This window comes from Prionailurus bengalensis, chromosome B1 (assembly GCF_016509475.1).
Source record: "Prionailurus bengalensis isolate Pbe53 chromosome B1, Fcat_Pben_1.1_paternal_pri, whole genome shotgun sequence".
NCBI classification, from domain to species: domain Eukaryota; kingdom Metazoa; phylum Chordata; class Mammalia; order Carnivora; family Felidae; genus Prionailurus; species Prionailurus bengalensis.
In genome coordinates, this window is record NC_057344.1 from 160,488,808 (window position 1) to 160,514,823 (window position 26,016).

General features: G+C 39.2%; 1 protein-coding gene across 2 annotated transcripts; it reads right to left on the reverse strand.

The window, feature by feature from the left end:
• Positions 1-2,485: 2,485 nt before the first annotated feature.
• Positions 2,486-26,016, reverse strand: REST (RE1 silencing transcription factor). 2 transcript variants are annotated; one of them, XM_043604226.1, is made up of 4 exons: positions 25,650-26,016; positions 22,377-23,280; positions 16,055-16,138; positions 2,486-8,365 (listed from the first exon to the last, which is right to left on the reverse strand). In XM_043604226.1, exons 2-4 carry the CDS (start codon positions 23,269-23,271, stop codon positions 6,222-6,224), a joined length of 3,123 nt encoding a protein of 1,040 aa, XP_043460161.1. In that variant the 5' UTR covers positions 23,272-23,280; positions 25,650-26,016; the 3' UTR covers positions 2,486-6,221. The 2 variants fall into 2 exon arrangements, with proteins under 2 accessions (XP_043460161.1, XP_043460170.1); XM_043604235.1 differs by lacking the exon at positions 25,650-26,016 and adding an exon at positions 24,823-24,966.

A 26,016-nucleotide genomic window follows, 5' to 3' on the forward strand; every position in this document is an offset into this window, starting at 1 on the left:
CAAATTAAGAGGAAACTGAAGAAATGAGACAACAAATGCAATGGGTGATAGGAACAGGGGGGTTGTTAAAGGTTACTAGTTAAGACATTTGGCACAATTTGAATATAGATTGTAATATAAATACTATACCAATCTTAAAAGTTTTAAATTTGATAACTATATAATGTGGTTGTGCAAGAGAATGCCCTATCCCTAGGAGACACAAAATGAATTTTCAGAGATAAAGGGGGTATGCCACTTAATTTCTGGTGGTTCAGCAAATCATACATACATAATATACAGAAAGCAAATGTGAGTGAATCCACATGAAAGGTACACAAAATTTCAAGGTAACATTTTTGGCAACTTCTCTGTAAGTTTGAACCTTTCTTAAAATCAAGTTTCTTAATAAAAACTCTTTCTCAAGATTTGCTATTTCCTGCTACTTGGATTGACTCTCTTTGCATCCAGAAAAATACCTTTGCCTATAAATGAAGAGATTTCTGCATTATCAGAATTTTAAAATTACAGTAAAACTACCATCGTATATCAATTAGCTGAAATCAAGGAAAAACACTCACCACACACAATTCTCGGCCTGGGCAACCATTTATCCTACTAAGGACCAGGACCTATTTTAGCCGCTTAAATAAAGCAATGAATATAAAAGCATTTGGAAAAAAAATAAAAGCATTCTGACTCTTAAGATATTACAATATAGTTTAATACAAAAGCCCACGTACTACTTTAACATTAAAAGCTCAGTTTTGCGGGGCGCCTGGGTGGCGCAGTCGGTTAAGCGTCCGACTTCAGCCAGGTCACGATCTCGCAGGTCTGTGAGTTCGAGCCCCGCGTCAGGCTCTGGGCTGATGGCTCAGAGCCTGGAGCCTGTTTCCGATTCTGTGTCTCCCTCTCTCTCTGCCCCTTGCCTGTTCATGCTCTGTCTCTCTCTGTCCCAAAAATAAATAAACGTTGAAAAAAAAATTTTTTTTTAAAAAAAGCTCAGTTTTGCAAGACAAGCAGGTGACCTGTACAACTTAATCATGCCCAAATAGAGGAAGGACTTTATATATTTAAGGATACTTACTTGGCTTTTCATGTAGCTAAAAGAGGCCCTAATAAAAGCACCAGCGTAAACGCTTCATAAGCATTTAACACTCAAAGCCACTCTTTGGATAGTAATTCCATATATCCCCTTTTATAGATGAAGAAATAAGGTCAGTAAAGTTAAAATGGTTTGCCCATTAATAGTGCTTAGGAAGAGAGGCCCATTGTGAACCCAGCTCTATCTCAAAGGCTGACAGAGTACTTGATACAGTGAGCATCAAAATCCTTTGAAAAGGCAATTTCTTAACACTGAAACTTTCCCTTATTACCAAACACTAGCACATTGTTCTTAGCACCTTCACCAATCTGCCTTTATGGAGCTGAGGAGAGTGCTGTGAAGTACCCTGGCTGGAAGCTCATACTTCTACACTGTAACTACCTACAAATGAGTCAAGCCCTGAGAACTTGGGGAGAAAAAAAGATGGCCAACTGGTTAAGTGTAAATGTAGCACATATGTAGACATCCTAACAAGGGTAAGCCTCTGGAAAAGAGGTAGAAAGGGACTGGAGAAAGACACTTGTAACCACTCTTTCACTCATTAAAGATAACAAACCAAGTCAGACATCAATAGCATTTATATTCAAAGATAAATTCCCCACATATCCTTGGGTCGGGCAAACTTTCATGCTCCTTGTTCTTGATTCTACCATGCCAATAAAATAAACCTTGCAAATTCATTTTGCTTTTTTGCTGATAGGAGTCTTGCAAAAGAAGTCAGAAGGTGAATCTCTCATCAGTATGAAACGTCCCATTCTTTAGGACTCAATACATTCCGGGTCACTTGCCGTATCAGGACAGAATGCAATCCAGTTGTTTTGATGTTCTGCACAGTTTTCTCCATCACCCTCTCCCCCTTTTTTTCCACCTCAACAAAAACACATTAAAAGCACATGTTTTTCCATTAACAAAAAAAGCAGACTCTTATTAAGAACATGGCTTATCACTTTCCCTTGAGTTTCATTTTCTTCTCAGGGCTCCGCTAAACACAGTAAAATTCTTAAAATGGTACCCTGGCTGTCAACACTCAGTGTAATTCAACTTATTTTCCCTTCAATGCATCTTTTTAATTATGAGTCAAAATATACTAACACCAGGCCTGCTACTACTGAGAAAGGATAAAACTGTTAAGGGTTGGGAAGTAATTACTATGTAAAACCTACTATGAATTGTCTTTAGGTTGTTACTTCCTGATGACCATCTCTGAGAAAGCACCATTTAGGAAAGATATGCTTTGGACTACTACCCACTGGATTGTTACCCCAAACAGACTGCCATGACCTTTCTACCTACCACGGGCTATCAGACGTAATAGTTTTGGAATTAATATACTTGCAATTACAGCAAAACAAATTTGGTTCTTCAATACTTGATGTACCAATAATAAACAAAGGCATAAGATGCTTTTTAAAACTTTATTTCAACATAACTATGCTTACAGAAATACACTCATATTGGTTAATAGAATGCAATTTAAGTTTAACTTATCCTACACAATTTGGACCAAAAACTTGGTACATGGTTTAAGCATTTAAAAAAAAAAAAAAAAAAGATTTGCAATCTGGTTTATTTTTCATCTATCATAAATGTATATAAAAGATCCTCCCATCAAATGCTGCTAAAGCAGGCAGCAAGAACCTTGAGAAATTAACCTTTGGTTTGTCTCGGAAAAATAACACGTATTGCACTGTAAAAGTTTATAAAATTGGTGCAACAAAACATTGTTGTAATGTTTCAATGCCAGTTTAAAACGATCAATTAACTAGTGGATGTTGAAAAGGGTGGGGAGAGCCTATGCACACACGTGAAAATGTAAAAGCTATCTGATTTAGTTAATATTGCATGTAGATTGTAAGTCTACACAAACCAAGATTCAGATAATTTCTTCAATCTGAATTAACACTATCAGCTCAGTTCATCTGCTGAGGTCAACAAGGAAACTGCACACTAGCTGTTTTTCTGATTTATGCAAAAAAGAAAATTAAGTTTCTTCCCCAGCTTTTCAGTCCAGAACTGATATTATACTACAGGCAAGGTATTCCTTCCATTGTCAACATTCATGGGGTGACATGTGATGAGGTCTACTTGGGTTTAAATTTACCTGCATTAGCACTTATATTCAAAATAGTCCCCAAAGTTAAAGACCACATGACCGTAGAAGCAACTCTAAAAAATAAAATGGCCCTTCTTGGAAGACTAGAGCAAAACATCCAACCATAGTTATAAGAAACCTTATCAGAAAGGTAGCCCCTTATGAATTACACCTCAATTTAAAAAAGTAGCCCCAAAGAAGCAGCTCTGAAAAGAGGAAAAAATATAACTTAAGATATCTTGAAGACCAATGTGAATATAGGTTCAAAAGATAGATAAAAGAGATACATTTTCATAAGACTACCTAGGATTAGGCTTATAATGTATTCTAGCATTTCAAGTTTATCTCTATAGTTACTAAACATCAATTTACAAATAACATGTTCACTTTTTATTCCTTTAACAAAAGGGAAAATTCTAGTTTCAATTCTATCCAGTGGAGGGGAAACTGAGAAAACAAAGATTCAAACAGTTCCATGCAAATATCACATTTTTCAAATGGAAGAACTCCCAACTAGACCAGAAGTTCATATTACTAATATATTTTTCATTGAAACAATTTTTAACAAGTACAAATACATGGCATTAAAGTTCAGAACCTAATATAGGCCTGACAATCAAGTCCTTGTTTTCTGGAAGAAAGGCCTCAAGTCCCACTCAATTTCCAGTAACAATGTTTTCACAGATCAATTTAATAATAAGGGGTTTTAATTTCCTTCATATTTTTGTTTTTACCATTCTAGTCTTAAAAACTAGGTAAGAAAATTTGTCCAATTCCCTAGAAGTCTAATTGTTTTCTTTTGTAGCATGAAAGAATCCACAAAACTTTCCCCAAACTGATTCCCAATCTCCAATCTGTACTTAACATGAGTCTTTTCATATATAATGTAAAAGGTAACTTACATAAAATGTACCCATGAACATTAAAACTAGTTGTTAGAAAGATTTAACTAGCTTTATAATTTAAGTTTTAAAACATAAATATTTGCAGCTTGATCTTCTGTTGACAATGATTGTCGGAGCCATGAATTCACCTAGAATTCAACATCATTTACAAATTCCCATTCATGCACACAAAACACACACCATTAACACACAACTTACTCCTCATGTCTTGAGAGAATCTTCTCTTCTTTAAATCTTTGGCCTCCCAGTCAATTCCGAGTTCAAATGTCTTTTAACTCAAACTTCACTCTCAGATTTTTAACAAGTTTTCCACCCACACTTCATCAATGCTTTTCCTAATCTTTCATGTTGCATTGCCAAACTCTGAAACCTGCCTCAAAGAGATCATCAGATAAAAGAAAATAAATGACATAGAAAGTGGTTATTTCAGAACAGAACATGGGAGGATCAGCACTGTTCAAGATTCCCTATTGGGATCACACTTTTACTGTAATGAATAATTGCTATCAGCAAGAAAAATCCAATGTTGGATTCTTTCATATTCTTTGGCAACTGGCCAAAGAACCTACCAAAAAAGTTTGGGAGTACACTCTTTCTTCATACAAAGTGCCCCCATGGGAACACCAGGATAGCTGCAATTCATTTGAGGCCTCACCTGTAGAAAGAGGCTGTCAGAGACAGCCAGGACACCCACTAGTTTGTGGAGATCCCTGAGAAAGTGTGATTTTTAAAATCTGGACTGTACTTAAGTTTCACCTGCCTTTTGCACTGTATTCATAGGAAGTAAGTAGCAGCTGGTCTCCCAGCACTCATACTACTTCTCTCCACCTAGGTTTCCTGTGTAATTGCTATGGCTTTGGACTCTCACAACTGATATTCTGTATAACTTGAAAGAGTAATTATGTCTCCTAATTCCAGGTTTGCAGTTTCCAAATATCACTTTCAGTTCTTTATTCAGCCAAGTAGCCATATGGACACCAACCATCTATGTAAAAAGGTTTTCCTCAAAGATATGACTTAACACTGAACATTTAGGAAGTAGCTATACTAAAACAAGCCAAAAATTTTCACTTATGGTTGGTTTCTGAGATAAAAATCTGTTCAATATAGAGCCTAGTGGTTTGTTTCTTGTACAGGTCAAAATGAGAGCTGTGAATTCACTACATCCATTTAAAATAAATAACTTATGTGAAATACAGATTCTGGCATAGATATAAGATGTGAAATTCAAAATCAATGGATTGAACCTGCATGTTTCATTTGCTCACAAATTTGCACACATATTCTGCAAAAAAGACAATTGCAGCAAAGGAAAAGGAAAACTGCCCTTTTGCAAACAAGACTAAAAGCATCCCTCCAAAGAGGACAAAATAAACATGCATATATATGTATAAAGTGTTACTGTTCAACACAAATGCTATTTCTAGAAAAAAATTGAACTGCATAGGTTAAAAAAAAACAACAATGTGCAACATCTTAAGCCATTAAAGCACCAAAAAAAAAAAAAAACAAACCAAAAACAAAAACAAAAAACCCAAAAAACCACACACACCAAAATCATTGTTTTTATGACAATTAACACACACAAATAAGAAATATTGATCAAAATTCAGGAAGTAAATACCTGGACTGATACAATGTCCACTGTTGGGAGAATTTTTCTTCAATTTAACTGTCTCTTCTCATCTCTAAAAAAATTTTAAAGTGCTAACTTTATATAAAGCAGGCAAATTTTTCAAGTAATTTGCTATTTACGTATGCCAATTTTTATAGCGCTAAACCAGGAACTAAGAAAACACTAAAGTGAAACAAGAAGACAGACATGGCGAGAAAAGTGACAAATTACAGCCAGACAAAGCAACGGAATGCTACAATACCACCTTGGCCTTCTCATTTCAATTAAATGTATAAACTAACAGATTTAGGAGTCTGCTGGTTTAGTACACTAACTTCCTTGGATATGCTAAAATTTACCCATCAATAGGTGTACAGAGTCCTAAGGAAAAGAGTGCCACTTAAAAATCAACATTGGACACTAATTAAAGCAATTTAAAAAATAAAACGTTGTCTATAACTATAAATGAATATTAAATGTAATAGATCTTATAAACTAAGAACTGAAGCCTTATCCTACGTTTAATTACTCCTGCCCTTTAGCTGCTTTTTCAAGGAAGTATACATTAACCAAATGGCGATTGAGGTGCTTGCTATAATCTTTTTCCTTTCGAAAAGAACGATCACAGAAGATACAAACAAAATCTCCCTCAGCCACTTTGCCTGCCAAGGTCTCCTTAGCATTTTTCCTGCTGGTTTCTTGTGGAACTGGCCGGGCCCCATTCAATCCAGAATCATCACTACCCTCTGACATGTTGTCACTTAGATCACTTCCATCATGACTATGGATGCCTTCGTCTTCATCCATTTCCTGAGACTCATTTACTGCCGTGGTGACAGGAGGTGATGTCGCAGTAGTTTTGGACACTGCTTCATGGTTTTCTATTGCTAGGGGAAGCAGCAGTGGTGACATTTGTTCTTCAACTGCTGAGTCTTTGCCAGGGGGATTCTCTGTTTTGTTCTCATCAGTGTCCATTTCCATTTCACAAAGCATTGCGCCAGCCTGACACTTACCATCTAAAGTTTCACCCTCTGGCATATTCAAGTTTTGTTCAGAGGATGAAATATTAGCAGATTCATTGATAATAGCAGCAACACCAGCTAGACTTTTATCTGCCTCTTTTACTTCTTTTTGAAGAGGGGCTTCTTTATTTCCTTCGTCTTCGGTGAATAATTTTTGGTCTTTTGACTCCTCTTCTGTTAAGTTTTCCTTTGGCAGTGGTGTTGATGGTGGTAAGAGATCTCTCGCACCCACACTTTCCTTTAGAAGCTGGCTATCTTTAACAGGCACTAAGCCAACTTCAATAAGGACTTGCTCCTTCTGTGCCATTTCACTCTGTGTGTGGGACTTTTCCTTTTTATTATCTTTTCGAGGAGACTTTTTGGGAATTGGTTCCATGTGAAGAGGAGGCTCTGTGGGAGGAGGCTCCGTCTGAACTACCTCCATCTGAGCAGACCCCACAGAAGGAGGGGACTCTGTCGGAGCAGGCTCTGTGGCAGGAGGCAGCTCTCTCTGACCCATATCCGTCTGAGCAGGCTCTGGGACAGGAGATGGCTCCGTCTGCCCAGGCCCCCTTGGAGAAGGCTCCGTCTGAGCAGGCCCCCTGGGAGAAGGCTCTGTCTGTGCAGGCCCCCTGGGAGAAGGCTCCGTCTGAGCAGGCCCCCTGGGAGAAGGCTCCGTCTGAGCAGGCCCCCTGGGAGAAGGCTCCATCTGCACAGGCCCCCTGGGAGAAGGCTCTGTCTGAGCAGACCCCCTGGGAGAAGGCTCTGTCTGTGCAGGCCCCCTGGGAGAAGGCTCCGTCTGCGCAGGCCCCCTGGGAGAAGGCTCCGTCTGAGCAGGCCCTTTCTGAGCAACCTCCTTCTGAGCAGGCTTGCTGCTTTTTTTACTTGACTTATTTTTCAGAGTTTTCTTCTTTGTACTTTTTTTCATGCAGGTATTTTGCTTTTTATTCTCCTCTACTTTGTTGTCACCTTTTGGCACTTCCTGATTATTTTTGGATTTGCTTTCTGCCTTCTTTTTCTTTTTTGTCACAGGTTCCTCCTCGTTAACAGGATCTTGTAAGGGATGGGCTTCAGCTTCCATCTTCCTTTTGCCTTTCTTGGTTTTACAGGTTGCTTCTGAATTATTTCCTGTGTGCACATCCATTTCTTTAGTTTCCATTGCTGATTTGCGAGTTCTGGTAGTCACTTGGATTGAAGCATTACTACAAGACTTTTTCTCTTTTGAAACATTATCTTTTTTCTCCACTTTTACAGACTTTTCATTCTTCTTTCCAGCCACATCCCCCTTTATTTTTGTCTGTTCTATTTCTGTTTTTTCATTGGTAATGTTGTTATCAGGCAAGTCAGCCTCTCGCTTTTTGGTTTTCTTTAGTTTCACTTTTGAGACATCCATTGTTTTATTAGGACAAGTAGGATGCTTAGATTTGAAATGATACTGCAGATTACACTTCTTAGAAGCTGCATAGTCGCATACAGGACAATTGAACTGCCGTGGATTCACATGTAGCTCTACATGTTTTTTGAAGTTACTTCTATCTGCTGTTTTGTAGTCACAATGTGGACAGTTAAGAGGTTTAGGCCCATTATGAACCTGTCTTGCATGGCGGGTTACTTCATGTTGATTAGAGGCCACATAACTGCACTGATCACATTTAAATGGCTTCTCACCTAAAGGTAAACAAGAGATGTTAGAGAGGACAGAGATTAAGAAATGAATTCAAGTTTTTATTAAAATATAGGGAATTGGATATATGTTTAAAAAACACACACAAAAACTATTCATTGAAAAGACTGTATCATGCACTTTACATTTACCATATTTATTTGTAGATCTTTTCTCTACCCCTTGACATTAATTCTCACACCAAATGCAGGAACAATGATCTCATTTAAGCATCATCTTCTAAAAAGTTCATGAAGCTAGAGCTCTCAAACACTATACGAGAACAGCAATTCATCAAGAAGTACACAACAATTATTGGCAAGTTAGTTGGGTTCTGGATGTGAATTTTGGGACAAGGGCACTCAAAGAGAAAAGATAATTTTAAATGTTTTATGTTCAGTTAAAACAAATGTATAATGGAGCAGAATATAAAATTCCCATCCATTCTGAAGATAAATCTTGAGACTTCAGAAGAAAGATCTTACACTCCAGGCTATATTCCCAGATCTTCCATGTAGAAGTTGTAAAACAAAAGTTTTGGCCTCAGGGAGCAAAAGGCCTTTTCTTTAAATTTAACTCTTTTGTCCATCCCTGCAAAAGTAAAGTTTCACTCAGCAAATTCTTCCAGCCAGAAGTGTTATTTTAAAGCAAAAATATAGTAAAGCCAGAAACCTTTTCTTAATTTTTCCCTACCTTCTTCTAACAAACGAGCAAAGAAACTACATAAATGAGAAAGGGCATACAAATAGATATGGTATGTAAAATAATTGAAGAAAGTCATGATCACAGATCACAGGTACATACAAAACCAAAACCACCCCCACCCCCAAATTAAAGGTGTAAGATTAACACATTCTACCTGAATACATACCCATCTAGATCACACTCTAGTAAATATTACCAAATGGTATCCATACCCCACTGGTCCAATGGAATGCATAGTAGAAAAATGGAAATTGACATTTATGAAAATTCATCTCTCAAACATTATCAAATTCATAGCAAATCTAATTTTTTCATAAAGCAAATTTCTCAGACATTAAGTAAAACCATGGTAAGCTTTACATGATTAAAAAAATGTCTGATGATAAAAATAATCACAAAAACAAAAACTTATCCAGGTATATCAGATTGGCTATATAGCTAATTGGACAACTCATTTTCCACATTAGTCCACTAAGAGATTCATAAATAGAGGTTTCTACAACATGCTGCATTACTTGGCCCTTTCTTGTCCTCTCCATAAATGACCTCAGTGGAGATAAACATTTGCTTAACATATATAGACACAGAATAGGGAAAGACAGGTGACATAATGGTTAAGGATTTCTTCTAGAAGGGCACCTGGGTCATTCAGTTGGTTAAGAGTCCACTTTTGACTTCTTCTCAGGTCATGATCTCACAGTTCATGGGATGATGCCCCACACTGGGCACCGCATTGACAGTGTGGAGCCTGCTTGGGATTCTCTTTCTCCCTCTCTCTCTGCCCCTTCCCCACTCATACTCTCTCAAAATAAATATATAAACTATTAAAAAAAAAAGAACTTTTTCTAGAATGAGACTATCTGGGAGATCAAATAAATATGGGCTCTTTTCCAACTCACTGAGATATTAAGCAATGTACTGAAAACTGTAAGGTTCAATGTCCTTATCTGTAAAATACTTTAAGTGCTGTGAGCTATAAATAATTTAATCTATATAAAGCACTTAGTCTGGAGCAAAGAGTCAAGCAGTCCAAATACATTACCTATAAATCATCGCTTTCAGAACTGGTAATTTAGTATGGATAAACAAAAGGCAAGATTCATGTGTTTATCCTACCTTTCCATTTTTTTAAGTTTATTTATTTATTTTGAGAGAGAAAGAGAGGGAGAGTGAGAGAGTGAAAAAAAGAAAAAGAGAGAGAGAGAGAGAGAGAGAGAGAGAGAGAGAGAGAGAGAGAATCCCAAGCAGGCCCTGCGCTGTGAGTGCAGAGCCCAACTTGAGGTTCAATCTCACGACCAGGAGATTGACCTGAGCCAAAATCAAGAGTCAGACGCTTAACTGAGTCACCCAGACACCTCTATCTTCTTTTCCATTTAAACCCTACTTCTAATAGCTGATGAATGAAGTTTATCTTTTTATGAAAACATTTGTGCTAATAGAAATATCGCCATTGTATAACTCCTAACTAATAAGGGTATTTACATAGCAAGCATCAAAGTGCTAGCCTCTACATATGAAATGGTCAGAGAAAGGGAGTTCATAAAAATCTGTTTAAATTTTGATGGCAAAGTTTACTTGCTCCATTCCTTCCCCTCAGTTTTATTTTCTTGACATTAAATCTTGCTTGTATTAGAAGATTTAGTCATCAAAACTTTATAGTTTATTAGTACCTAGGTAAATAAAAATTTTTGCCTTGTATCAATGATTTTAACTTAATTCCTTTCCAATTCTAATAATATTTATCTGTTTTTCATCTTTATATATGTATCAGATGCCTATTTTATTCTTCCCAAATTAACTTAAAGGTATACAGCAAATTCAAAAGGGGAAAGTTTTTTTATATGCTTTACACGTTTTTATCAAGAATCTGGAAAGAATAGCAAGGGACCTTTATACTTTATAACCTTTATTTATTTTTGACAGAGACAGAGTAAGAGCGGGAAAGGAACAGAGAGAGAGGGAGACACAGAATCTGAAGCAGGCTCCAGGCTCTGAGCTGTCAGCACAGAGCCCAATGTAGGGCTTGAACCCACAAACCACTAGTTCATGACCTGAGCCGAAGTCAGATGCTTAACCTCACCCAGGCACCCCACAAGGGACTTTTAATTAGAGAGTACTGAGGTACACAATTGATTACTACCCAGCAATAAAAACAAAGTTCTGATAAAGCAGCATGGGATGAATGTCAAAAACATTTTATAGAAAAATATTACAGTAATCTTTTTGATAGAAGTCAGAGTATCAGTTGGGGGTAGATAGACTATGAGGGAGTACTGACTGGAAAGGGTAAGGGGAAAACTTTTCTGAGGGTGTAGAAATGTTTCAGTTCTTCCTCCAGGTGGCAGTCAAACAGGAGAAACCATGTGAAGTCACTGACCTGTACACTTCAGATACATGTATGCATTTTCACATGTGTAAATTGAACCTCAATATAATACTGTTTAAAAATTTATTCTATACACCTGAAATTAACATAACATTATATATCAACTATATTTCAATAAAAAATGTTTACTGACAACAAAACCCCAAACTGCATAGTAAGTTGAATTTGACATGACATGTTAAAATGAGAAAAAAGACAAATATCATATGATTTCACTCATATGTGGAATTTAAGAAATACAACAGAAGAACACAGGGGAAGGGAAAGAAAAATAAGATAAAAAGCAGAGAGGGAGGCAAACCCTAAGACTCTTAAATACAGACAACAAACTGAGGATTGCTGGTGGGGAGGTGGGTGGGGGATGATGGGCTAGATAGGTGATGGGCATCAAGGAGGGCACTTGGGATAAGCACTGGGTGTTGTATGTAAGTGATGAATCACTGAGTTCTACTTCTGAAACCAGTACTACACTGTATGTTAACTAACTTGAATTTAAATAAATATTTTTTTTAATGAGGGGAAAAATAAAATAGCAAACAGGGAAAAAGCTTATTCTAGAATTCATGAAGACTGTCAAACCACAATATCTTTCAAATAAGTCCAGCTATTAAAATACTGCCTCCATAATAATTATCAAATACTTGGTGAAAGGAAAATAAATTTATTGCTGAATAAAATATTTTTCCACCTTAAAAAGAGTAATACATGGAAGTGGAACTTGGTAAATTGTTAATCTCCTTTAACAAACATCTATTATACTCATTATGGAAAAATATTCAAGATGAACTCCTATGCTAGCAAGACGGGGTACTAGCCAAATATTGTAACAGCATATACAAAACAAACTAGATGTATTTCATCCAGAATGAAGTATCTCATCCAGGATGAAATGGTACCATTTCTGAGAATAAGAAAGGGAGAACATATAATGTCAGTGTAATTAAGACTAGCCAAGTGAATGACACTTTAATACCATTGGGGAGAAACACCAATAAAATGGAGAATAACACCAGATAAGGTTAGATTAATTTAGTATAACAATTTTTCACCTAATCAACATTTTGATCCTTTCTTACTTTGCCCTAAAAAGACAAACCCTATAGATGAAGCTAAAATGTACCAACTCCATAGAGCCTAATCTCTTCCAAAAATAAGAGACTGAGCACAGTTTTCTTCCCTAAAATACACTCACATGAACAAGGAACAAACATGCCCATGGGGACCTTAAAGTTCAGACTCCAGGCCACAGATGAGGCACCCAAGATATTCACTCCATGCAATCCATTAAAAAGAAAAAACTACCAACCCAATTTGATCTAACATAGCCTTACTTTACTTACAAGCGCTACTGGCAACTTCTATTAAAAGCATTAAAATATAGGATCTGCTGGAAATAACTGCACACTCATACACAAACAAACTATTTCCTATTTGAGTCTCAAACCATTGGCATCCAATAAAAGACAATATCTGCTCTCTCTATACACTGTGGTTTCAATTTCATTATGCTATAGCTTCTTGAGCCATTTTCTGAGCCATAATTTCTAACACTGCTGATAACTGAAAACGGAGGGTAGGCAGTTTAAGGCGAAATCTTAGCTCTTCTTCTGATTTAAAGGAATGACAACCTTAGATAAAGCATTTATCTTACACCTGTGTCCTAAACCATAAACTGGGATTAAGTATTTTAGGAGTACTAAGATTAATTTTTCAGTGCCTGGCATGCATATAATAAATAATAGCTACTACTGGGATGCCTGGCTACCTCAGCCAGCAGAGCATGCGGCTCTCGAACTCGGGGTTGTGAGTTTGAGCCCCACATTGGATGTAAAGATTACTTAGAAAAATAAAATCTTAAAAAATAATAATAGTAGTGGGACACCTGGGTGGATTTATCAGGTAAGCACATGACTTGATTTCAGCTCAGGTCGTGATCTCACAAGTTCATGGGATCTAGCCCTCATGGGGCTATGTGCCAACCACAAGGCATTCTCTCTCCCTCTCTCTCTTAAACATTAAAAAAAATAGTAGCTACGACTCATTAAGAGACTTTTAAAATACTTGCTGTACTATAACAGCGACTAAGGAGTATCATCTTTTTTAACATAGTGAAGAGATTCAAAAGACAACAGCTAACAAACACAAAAATTACTCACACAAAAGTTACTGACTAGTGTAAAACACCAGACACTGAGACAGTGACACAAGTATTATTGACTCAATGAAAAAGATACAAGTTTGTCATCATTGTAATCCAGTGACCCAGCAACACTAATAATGGGTCAACCAGATAGGACTTCAAATGAGACACATTAAGTAGAATTCAAGCATTCAGATTTAATTTCCAGTGTACAATTAATACAAGGCACAGGGTCAAAGAAAAAACTATATGACACCATGAGAAAGCAAATAAGACAAATCCAGAAAGGGGGTCATTCTACAGGAAAAATGGCCATATTCCCTCAAAGCGTTAGTTTAGTTTCCCCATTGGTAAAACAGGGACAGTAATAGAACTTATACAGGATAGTACAGTTATAAAGACTAAAATGAGGGGTGCTAGGTGGCTCAGTGTCTGACTCGATTTCTCTCTCACCGTTTATGAGATCAAGCCTTGCATCGATCTTGGGATTCTCTCTCCCTCTCTCTGCCCCTCCCCTACTTGCTGTCTCTCTCAAAATAAATGTTTTTTTAAAAAAGACTAAAATGAGTTAACTCATACAAAATTCTTAAATGTTTTATTTAAAGGCTAGATCACACCTATCAAAAGAACATGATGCCTACCCTCAACAAAGCCTGAGAGAGCATCCAAACCTACCCTTAGAAAATGAAACCAGGGCGTACCCCAAAGCAATAAAATCAGGTTTCTGGTTAAGTGACTCAACTAATAGCTTAGGAGATTTAAAAGGAACATTCAAAGTATATTAACATGACAAACCTGTAGGATGAAGAAAAGCTAGCACGTATATTATGTGACCCCTTTGCAGCTGCTCAAGTCAGAATCTGTAATCAAGTGTTACTCACTGACTTAAAATAGTGATATCCAAGAGAAATAAAATGCAAGCAATATATGTAATTTTAAATTTTATAGTAGTCACATTACAAAAGTAAAAAACAGATAAAATTAACCCAATATAACCAATGTCATGTCAACATGTAATCAGTATTTAAAATTTTTTAAAGTTTTATTTATTTAAGTAATCTCTAAACCCAACATGGGGCTCAAACTCAAGACTCCAAGATCAAGAGTCACACGCTCTTCTAACTGAGCCAGACAGGCACCCCAAAATAGATATTTTACATGCTTTTATTCAGTTTGAATTCATCTATGTATTGTATACATTTCAATTCAAACTAGCTACATTTCACAAGCTCAACAACCACATAAGGCTGGTGGCTATCCAGACAGCACAAATTTAAGGCAATTAATTATTAAAGGGAGATGGGCCTATGTATACTTTTGTTAACAGGAAGATTTTAGCATAGTTTCCCCACAGGGGTATATATTCTAAATTTGGAAGTAGGGTATTCTGATCAGATGTGGTAGTTCACCAAGGATCAACTGTAGCCAAAATGAATTAACCATTCAAGACTACCTAAGCTAACATTTACTTTTTAATTTTGCCATCTACCTATCTTGATAATGGAGACCAATTCTGGTTGGTGATCATGATTATCTCAGTCACCAGAGTGGACGAATCTACTGCATTTATAGTCCTGCATTTTATCTATTACAGATTAATAAACTGAGAACCTGGATTATCTATTTTAGTCCTGCATTTTATCTATTATAAATTAATTAATTGAGATCCTGGATTATCCATTATTCTTTAAAGTTTGGCTTTTGTAAATCAGCCCACAGAAGCCCTATCAGCTCTCAAAAGAGGACAAACCCACAGTTCAGGACTGAAGTTAAGAAGGAATCCTTGTAACCTGAAAACCACACACTGTGAAATTTGGTGTTATATTGTGTTGGGGTGGGAGAGGGTTAGAAGGTAGGGGTTGTATCATAGCCTTAGTCTATGCTAGTAGTTCAAGTTTTATTAGTCATATTAAGTTGAAGATCTGGTGAATATTAAGGACCCTCTGCCCAGAAAAGGTGCATGCGTGCATTTACATCCAGTTTCAAGAGTTCCACCTATGGATTCCTTATTAAGAATCTACATTTAAATACAGCTCCAGGGGCGCCTGGGTGGCGCAGTCGGTTAAGCATCCGACTTCAGCCAGGTCATGATCTCGCGGTCCGTGAGTTCGAGCCCCGCATCGGACTCTGGGCTGATGGCTCAGAGCCTGGAGCCTGTTTCCGATTCTGTGTCTCCCTCTCTCTCTGCCCCTCCCCCGTTCATGCTCTGTCTCTCTCTGTCCCAAAAATAAATAAACGTTGAAAAAAAAAATTTTTTTTTAAATAAATAAAAAAAAAATAAATACAGCTCCATATGAATACAACACCAATTTTTCACTCTAATTCTAATTATTAAAAAGAAATCATAAACTGCTTTTAAAAATAAATCAATCATAAATAATGACCCAGTTCCAGGTCTAGAACTTCCTTATCATGACAAATTGTTTACTAAAAATCATAGAAGAGTTCCCATTTCTCACCAACCTGAATGAGTACGCATATGTCTAGTTAGATGAGTCTTCTGAGAACTTGAGTAAGGACAAAGTTCACATTTATATGGGCGTTCTCCTGCAAGAATATAATAATTAGGGTTAAATACGGTAAATAAGGCAAATACAATTCTAACAATATAGACAATATACATACAGTACTGAGCTTTTTTTTTTTTAAAGTTTATTTATTGAGGGGGGTGGGGATGAATCCTAAGCAGGCTCTGCACTGGGCTCCATAATCCCAATGCATGCTTCGATCATGACACTTAATACCTTGTATTTATAAGTCTCTTTATTTTCTTTCTTAAACCAGCTCCGTGAAAAAAGATAATGAAAGTAACCTTTGTTGAGCACTTACTATGTACCAGGCATATTCTAAACACTTTTTCTCTCTGCAACAACCTTATGATGTAGGTACTCCCCGTTACACACATGAAGAAACTGAAGGGCGCCTGAGTGGCTCAGTAAGTGTCCGACTTCAGACATCTCACAGTTCCTGAGTTTGAGCCCCACATCAGTCTCTCTGCTGTCAGCACAGAGCCCACTTCAGATCCTTTGATCCCTTCTCTGCCCCTCCCCTGTTCACACTCTCTCTCAAAATAAATAAACTAAAAAAAAACAAAAAAAACCAAAAAAAACCTTTAAAAAAATGTTGAGCGTATTCCTGTAAAGATACATAAATGACAAGTATATGAAAAGATGCACACTATCTTTACCAATGACAGAAATGCAAATCAAAACCACAATGAGATGGAAGATTTCATACCCACCAGGATGGCTATAATCAAAATGACAGATGTTATCAAGTATTGGTTAGGATATGGAAAAATTGGAATACTCATACACTGCTGGTGAGATTGTAAAATAGTGCAGCCACTTTGGAAAACAGTTTGGCAGCTCCTCAAAACCATATGGCCTAGCAACTCCACTACCAGGTATACACAGATGACCCTTGAACAACATGGGCTTGAATTGTGCAGGTCCGCTTATATGTGCTTTTTTTTCCCCAATAAATACAGTACAGTAGTGTAAATTTATTTTCTCCTCCTCATGGATTTTCTTAACATGTTTTCTCTAGCTTATTATAATACAGTATGTAACACATACACAAAATACGTGTTAATCGACTGTTTATGTTATTGGCAAGGAGTCTGGTCAACAGTAGGCTACTAGTGGTTAAGTTTTGGGGGAGTCAAAAGGTATATGCAGATTTTTGACTACGTCGGGGTTGGTGCCCCTAATCCCTGCATTGTTCAAGGGTTAACTGTACATACCCAAGAGAAATAAAAACTTATGTCCACAAAAACTTGCAAATGAATGCTCATAGAATTATTCACAAAAGCAAAAAAACAAACAATCCAAATATTCTTTTTTTTTTTAATTTTTTTTTATGTTTATTTTTGAGACAGAGAGACACTGCATGGGTGGGGGAGGGGCAGAGAGAGAGGGAGACACAGAATCCGATACAGGCTCCAGTCTCTGAGCTGTCAGTACAGAGCCCGATGTGATACCACAAGCCATGATATCATGACCTGAGCCTAAGTTGTACACTTAACTGACTGAGCCACCCAGGTGCCCCAACAATCCAAATATTCTAACTGATGAATGGATAAACTAAATGTTGTATATCCCTCCAAGAGAATATTATTTGGCAAAGAAGGAAAACAAGTACTGTGTATACAACATGGATGGACCTTGAAAACATTATGCTAAGTGAAAGGACCATATACTAACTGTATGATTCTATTTATGTGAACCATCCAGAATGGGCCAATCCATAGTTAGCTGTATGGTAATGTAAAATGTATCTCCATCAAGCTATTACCAAAAAAAGTTAATGGAAGAAAAATTAAATACCATTATAGATTAACATAAAGGATCAATTAAGAATAATTTATTTTAAATTCCTTATAACAGAATAGATTGCTTCTATCTGCTCAATTCTACAAAATACACATAACTACTCTAGAAAACTTAGTGATTTTTCAGTCACAAATAAAGGTTAAAATGTCATCTTTTAAAGTAAAATTTGTGAACTGGTTAAATATCAAACACACAAAATTAAAAATCTTCTGATTGAAGACCCAAATAAAAATAATCCTCAGCCCACCACCATGATAATTAACCATAAAAAGAGAATCAAACTTTGATTCTTAGTTGTATCTAACCTTGGGCACATTACTTCACAGTTACCTCTCAGTAAACATGGACTATTATAACTTATCTTGTATTCCTCAATAGACTGTTCTGAAGATTAGCATAAGTACCTAATACTGGGCACTCAATAAAGAACAGAAGAAACCTATTAAGTGAATCTGAAAACTAGACTACTTAAGTGAGAAGTGATTCTATCGTTTTTTAACTCTTCAGCACTAAATGAATTTATTTTTCCATAAATACATACAAATCTTCAGAACCATGCATTTAACACCAGATACTCAGACTTTAATCAAAATATTATCCTCCAATGTATACACTACCAAACTGTTTTAAAATGCTTTTAAAAAAATCACAAATAAGGTGACATTAAGGAGAAAAGAATCTTTTCAAAAAGCATTGAGACCACACAAGTTTAACACTAAAATGTGAAATGAGAGATACATACAACCAATGTTAGCCTTCTGTGAAAATAATCAACCTTAAATTAATGTGGAAAAAAAGGTGTGGGTGGTACACTTCAGTATACAAAATATACCCTTAAAAAAGGAGCAGCTAGGCCACTCGGTTGGTTAAGCCTCCGATTCTTGATTTCAGCTTAGGTCATGACCTCTGCCAGCACAGAGCCTGCTTGGGATTCTCTCTGCCACTGACACACACACATGCACGCACTCGCTCTCAAAATAAATAAACATTAAAAAAAAAATTAGTCACCTAGACTGCAATTAGATTAAAATAAAACACTACACAAAAAAATTAAGAAATGGCAAAGAGTTGTTTAAAAAAAACACTTTACATGGGGGCACCTGGGTGGTTCAGTAGGGTTAAGCGTCCAACTTGGGCTCAGGTCATGATCTCATGGTTTGTGAGTTCAAGCCCAGCATAGGGCTCTGTGCTGACAGCTCAGAGCCTGGAGCCTGCTTCAGATTTTGTATCTCCTCCAGTCTCTTCCCCTCCCCTGCTCATGCTCTGTCTCTCTCTGTCTCTCAACAATAAATAAATGTTAAAAAAAAAAATTTTTTTAAAACACTTTACAAAAAAATTGGAAATACACACAAAATACTGAAACACTTTTCCAGTTTTCTCCATTTTCTTTTTGGTTCTAAAAATATTCTTAAATTGACAAATTTAAATTTAAATTTATTGTTGAAAACATTTTTAGTTTTTTTTTAAATTTTTTTCAACGTTTTTTATTATTTTTTTTTAATTTTTTTTTTATTTTTGGGACAGAGAGAGACAGAGCATGAACGGGAGAGGAGCAGAGAGAGAGGGGGAGACAGAATCGGAAACAGGCTCCAGGCTCTGAGCCATCAGCCCAGAGCCTGACGCGGGGCTCGAACTCCCGGACCGCGAGATCGTGACCTGGCTGAAGTCGGACGCTTAACCGACTGCGCCACCCAGGCGCCCCGTACATTTTTAGCTTTTTAGGAAATATATGAATTAGCAAAATACAACTGACCAAAAAAAATCCCAGTGTATCAAGACAAAAGCACTGGGGTGCTGATATGGCGATCAGGAGTGCACATATTTGTAAAAGTTCATCATCAGTTATACCTCAATTAAAACAGTTCATCAAAGTATACAGATTAAAGTCATGCCATGGTTACTACCTGAAAGCTCTACAGATCACAGCCAATCTAAATTAAGCCCTAAGGTTCTCAAAATATTATTAAATGAATATCAAGTACTTATGGCTGAAGTATATATGCTAGCTGGAATTTAAGACATTGTAGATGAGGCTAGTCTGTTTAATTCAAACTATTAAGTACTTAATGGGGTAGAAGTTCCAAGTAATTTTCATTTCCTATGCCACGTTATTTTATAATGTTTGAACTTTTTCAATTCTGAAATTAAAATGGTTTCAAAGTATGGAGATAGTCAAAGGTTACAACAAATTCCAAAAGATCTACAAATTCTCTTATTTGACTAGATTTTAAAGCTTTAAATTCAGTAGCTATCTCCTGGGGCTTAGAAATCTTGCTGCAGACATCCTTCTTGTAATAGAATTTCACCTGCAAGTTTTAAGTCTACCACTTCAGTAAAGCACTATCGATTCCTTCTCCCTACTGTGTGCCCTGCTCTACCTGTGGGATTCAGTCCTGCAGAGTGATAACTCTTGCAAAAGGGACCTGATGCAAACAGCATCCCACCAACCCCTTTTCATTTGTGATCCAGAGTACCATATTAGATTATCCCATCCATTTTGTTCAGACCACTAATCAGTCCTCAAAGGTACCAATTCTTAGCAAAAAATGTAACATGAGAAAATTAAGTCCCAATAATTTACAAACATTTTCTTAAAAAATGAGACTTCAGGGGCGCCTGGGTGGCGCAGTTGGTTAAGCGTCCGACTTCAGCCAGGTCACGATCTCGCGGTCCGGGAGTTCGAGCCCCGCATCAGGCTCTGGGCTGATGGCTCAGAGCCTGGAGCCTGTTTCGGATTCTGTGTCTCCCTCTCTCTCTGCCCCTCCCCCGTTCATGCTCTGTCTCTCTCTGTCCCAAAAATAAATAAACGTTGAAAAAACGAGACTTCAGAGAGCCTGGGTGCCTCAGTCAGTTCGGCAACCTACTCTTGATTTCAGCTTAGGTTATGATCCCAGGGTCATGGGACATAGCTCACGTTGGGCTCAGCATGGAATCTGCCTAAGATTCTTCTCTTTCTTTCTGCCTCTCTCCCCCCCCCCCCACTCACACATCCTCTCTCTCTAAAATATTTTTTTAAAAAAGAGAGAGAGACACACCCCTTAGGGCGCCTAGCTGGCTCACTTGGGGAGGCATGCAATTCTTGATTTCAGGATCCACACTGGGCCTACAACTTACTTTAAAAAAAAAAAGAGAGAGAGAGAGAGAGAGAGAGAGAGAGAAAGACCCTTTACACAGATTTAGAAATCAATTCAAAAGTGAATGATTAAGGGGTGTTGGGGAGAAATGGGGAGCAACCACTAATAGGGTTTCTTTTTGGGGTGAAGATGTCCTAAAAACTGTGGTGATAGTTACACAGCTTTTGTGAATATACTAAAACCAATGAATTGTAACTTTAAACAGATAATTCCATTGTAGTGAACTATATCTCAATAAAGCTGATATTAAAAAAAAAACTGCCAACTGTGATAAAATACTGGTAACTGTTGAATACAGATAATAATGGGTATAAGTTCATATTCTCTTTGGGATATTTGAAAATTTTCGTATTTTTAAGATTGTTCCATTTTTTTTTGATAGAGTACACTTACAAACTAGAAAGGTCCTCTTACCTGTATGAGTTCAAACATGCTGAATAGTATTATTTTTTGTCTGAAAAATAGCTGCATTTTCCACATGTGTGTTTGCTTTCTTCTAATGAATTCAAGTGTGGTAATCCCACCAATCTTTCAAAAACTAACTTCTCACATTCCTATGTTTTGGGGACAAGTTAAGTTGTTCTATGTAGGAACTGAATACCACAAAACAAATTTTTTAAAAAAGCTGAAGGCTAGGGCACCTGGCTGGCTCAGTCGGTTAAGCGTCCTACTTCAACCTAGGTCATGATTTCGCAGTTTGTGGGTTTGAGCCCTGTGTTGGGCCCCACGTTGGGCTCTATGCTAACAGCTCAGAACCTGGAGCCTGCTTTGGATTCTGTGTCTCCCTCTCTCTCTGCCTCTCCCTAGCTCATGCTGTCTCTGTCTCTCTCAAAAATAAATATTAAAAAAATAAACAAATAAAAAGCTTGTTTCTGTTAAACGGATCTATGCAAGGGTTAATCATTGAGTTTTCCTTTTTGTCTAAGTCCTCAATTCCTTCGGGAAACTATACTGCATCTTAGATGTATTCACTATCAACTAAACACATCTTCTAAAAAAATAGTAGTCTAATTTAGCTAAATGATCAATCCCAAGTTGTTAGAATACGAATTTTAGCAGTAACACTGATAATAGTTATCTTGCCCATTCTTTCAAATAAGTGTTTCTTCACTTGTCTTCCAGTCCCATATAGTTACCCCCATGGAGAGAGTAACTGAAGCACAAAAAGGTTAAGTGACTTATCCAAGGTCAAAAAGATAGCAAATAACTGAACCAGGACTTGAAAACAGACCCCCCTTCTGCAGTACTACTTTTAACTATTTACTGAATTGACTATCAGAAGTGAGTTGAACTTATGGACTACAAAGGTACTCTTACCTGTATGAGTTCGAACATGTTGAACATAATTATTTTTTCTGTCTGAAAAATAGTTGCATTTTCCACATGTGTATACTTTCCTTGGAAAATGGTTTCTCAAGTGTTTCCTCCAGTGATATTCGCTTACTGTGGTGTATGTGCAAATGATGCACTTGTAAACTCGCTCATTATCCCCAGCTCTGGTGTGGTGTTTCAGGTGAGCAGTATAGTGATCATATCGATTGGTATTGTAGCCACAGCGGTCACAGCGAATGGGGCCCTTGGAGAAATCTCCCTCTTCTGTGGTAGAAGACCCAGATTCTCTGGCTTTTGCTTGCTTCTCTGCACTTTCTTCCACAAAAAATTTCTTGGCACTATGAACTCTGATGTGATGCACAAACTGTTCTTCAGATTCTGCTTCATACTGGCATGGTTTACAGCGAAAGGGTTTGCTCTTCAAGTTCTTGCATTTGTCCTCTGCTCCTGATGTTTCAGGAGGAAGATCTTTATTTGAGCTATAAATTTCTGGGGCAGCTGATACCTCAAACACAGGCTGTGGTTCTACAACACTCAGTTCCAAACTTTCCAGTTCCATGTTTTCCAGTCCACTGGGTTCACCTTTTATTTCAGCAGACTCCTCAAGTCCTTCTCCATCACTATCTGAAAAATTGTTATCTCCAACAGGCATCAATTCTGCCATCTGTCTTTCTTCACCAACCAGGTAATCACAGCAGCTGCCATTTACTTCCCCAGTTAAGGCCACATTTGCCAACATGATAAGCTGAGGCGCAGCCAGTTCAGCTTTGGAGAGGTCATGCAAGTCATACATGTCGTTAGGCAAAGCCATGCCAATGTTGCCACTGCTGGTGAACAGCCCTCCTCCTCCAGAAGACTGCCCCATTACCTGGGTGGCCATGACTGTATTCTGAATTCAAAATAAAACAAAAACCACAAAGTACCAGTTTAAACACAACATCCAAGACATCATTCATGTCTTAAAAAAATTTTCTCAAATATAACCTTTAAATTCAATGAGGTTCATTAATTGCTAAAATTAAGGCTTTAAAATATTTTTGTAATTCCAAATTTTATTGCAGTCATCAAAAAAATTTCTCTTATCCCTGCAAAAAATTCTATCAATTGTTTGACATAACTCATCCATCAACTTGGCCTACCCAGTGGCATGCCTTCCCTCAAGTGCTTTTCATTTTTCTGGTGAAAAAAAATAACTTCATCTTTAACATTAACTAAAATTATATTTAAATTTAATACATGAATAGTTAATTGCTGTCCTCCCAATTTCCCCTTCAACGGTTTACTTGTCTAAATCAGAAAAGGGAGAAATCAAAAAGCCATACTATGCATTTATTAAGTACAAACGTGTCTGGAAAGTAGAAGCCTATAGTAATTGGTCAACTGAATTGACTTTCAGATGAACTTAACTAACTCCAGAAGAATAAACTACTGTAAAAAAGTAACACTTAGTTTATTTTTAATGACTAGATCTGTTTAAAAGGGAAAAACAACAAAAACAAAAACAAAAACAACTACAGACCTTTTCTCCTATGAAAAAAGGAAGCTCCCTGTATTCAAAACTTCACAAATGAAAATAAAGAAACTTAAGGCCCCGCTAATAATCGTACAACTCAACCGGACAATCAGCGACTTTCTCGCATTGTGCTTGACTTGGCCTACTTGCTTAGTGGAAGCCATTACAAGATCACCTTCTTGAAAACATGTTGGGCTTTTAAAATCGCCTTAACCACATTACTTTCCAATCTAAAACGTGGTATTCTCAAATTGAGTGCTGCCTTGCAAATTAAAAAAAGTAAAGTGACAAGCACTCAAAAAATAAAACCAAACCCCAATACAAAAAGTAATCCGTTTCATCCAGGTGCATAAACACAAACCAACGTACCAAAAGTTGGAATCAAATGCCATCACAGAAAGCAAACTGAGGGCAAAAGCTGCCCCAGGGCTTAACAGCCTAGGCTACTTGGCAATTTACCCAAAATCGAGTTTTCTAATACCCCCCTGAACCCTAACTACCACCCCTAAAGGAATTTTAACGTTCGTCAGGAAGGCCGTCTAAGCACAGCCCGAAAACCCAACGTGTTGCACGAATTCCTATGTGTGGCTGCCACCAGCGCCTGCCTCGGCGGCGGCATTCCTGACTGAAATAGGCATTCGGCCATTTTCTCAAAATACCAAACACAAAGCAGCTCTTTGCAAACTCGGGCGCTCTCGCTTCCTCTCGGCTGGGCCCGCTCACTGCACACATTTACACACCAACTCGCGGGAGTTGCCCCAACACTCGTCCTGAAGCTTTTCCTGAGCTCCCCAACACTAAGAAAGGCAAGGTGGTCAAACTCGGGGCGCCGCTGGGCCAGACCAAATCTTCCCCATTCGGGATTGTCCCCTCCCCGGCCTGCGGGCCCCGAGTCTTGGGTAGAGGGAAGAAAGTTACCGCGTTGCCGGCGTCCCGGCTCCTCTCACGGCCCCTGGACTCGCCCTCCGCCGAGGGCCCGGGAGGCTCCGCGGGCGCCCTCCGGAGGCGTCGGGCCCCAAGCGCCGGAGGGGGGCCCCACGCGCGCTGGCCGCCTCCCCCGCGCCCCGGAAGTTTGCGAACTCACTCCGCCACAGCGCCCCGCGGGACGCGCGCCCCAACCCCGCCAGCTCGCGCGCCTAGGTGGCCGGGTGCGGAGGGCCGCGGCGGCGGGGCGGCCCGAGAGCAGAAATCGCTGTCCAGCCCCATTGGCGGAACCGCCCGGGCCGCGGGGCTGACTCAACCCGCCCGGCCGCACTCAACGGCGCCTTCCGGCGAAAGGGAGAGGCCAGAGAGGGAGGGGGACGGGAGGGCCGCGGGCCGACGAGGGGCTGCGGCGGGACCTGGGAGCAGGAGGACGGGGAGGAAGTTTCAGGACCAGGGCCTCAAGCAGCTCCGCTCCTTGGCCTCAGGACTCGACTCGAGGGGCGCCCGGGCCCGCGCGGAGGCGGCGGCCTGGCCTCGATTGGGGAGGGGGTTCTGGCTCCGCGCCGCTCCCCATGGACGCCCCCGGCCCAGCCCCGAGGCCGCGCCGGTGTAACCCGATCCCGCTCGGCCGCCCGCCCCCGCCCGGCGCGGCGGCCGCCGCCGGAGCCGCAGTATCTGCAAATCAGCCCTGGACAGCGCCTCGCTCCGCGTCCTTCCGCGCCCTCCCCCTGCCGCTGCCGCCGCCGCCGCCGCCGCCGCCGCCGCCGCCCGGCCGGCCCTCCCCCACTGCGACTGAGCCCCCAGCCCTCCGCCGCGCTTACCGGCCGTCCTAGGGGAGGAGGGGCCGGCGACCCGGAGTCGCCGCTCCTTCTCCGACTACTTTTCTTTGTTGCTGGAGTTTCGGGGGGAGGGGAGTGGGAGGATGGAAAAGTTGGGCGCTGGGGACGTCGAGGCCCGCAAGGCCCAAGAGAGGGACTACAGAGAGTGCTCAAGCCGCCGGCTCTCGCCACGCCGTCCCAGGCGCTGCCGCCGCCGCCGCCGCCGGGGTCTGTGGCCCGGGGCCTCGGCGGCGCTTGCTCTTCTGCTGCACCGCGAGCTCGCGGGAGCCGCACATTCCAGCACAGGAGGCTGCGCCGCGCACCCAGCCCGCGCCGCCGCCGCCGCCGCCCGCGAGACACGCCCCCTCCA

Coding starts and splice junctions, on each gene's coding strand:
- REST (XM_043604226.1), bottom strand. CDS start 23,271: ATGGCCACCCAGGTAATGGGGCAGTCTTCTGGAGGAGGAGGGCTGTTC. Junction 16,139..22,376: donor ACATGTTCGAACTCATACAG/GTAAGAGTACCT, acceptor ATATTCTTGCAG/GAGAACGCCCATATAAATGT. Junction 8,366..16,054: donor ACATATGCGTACTCATTCAG/GTTGGTGAGAAA, acceptor GTTTACCTTTAG/GTGAGAAGCCATTTAAATGT.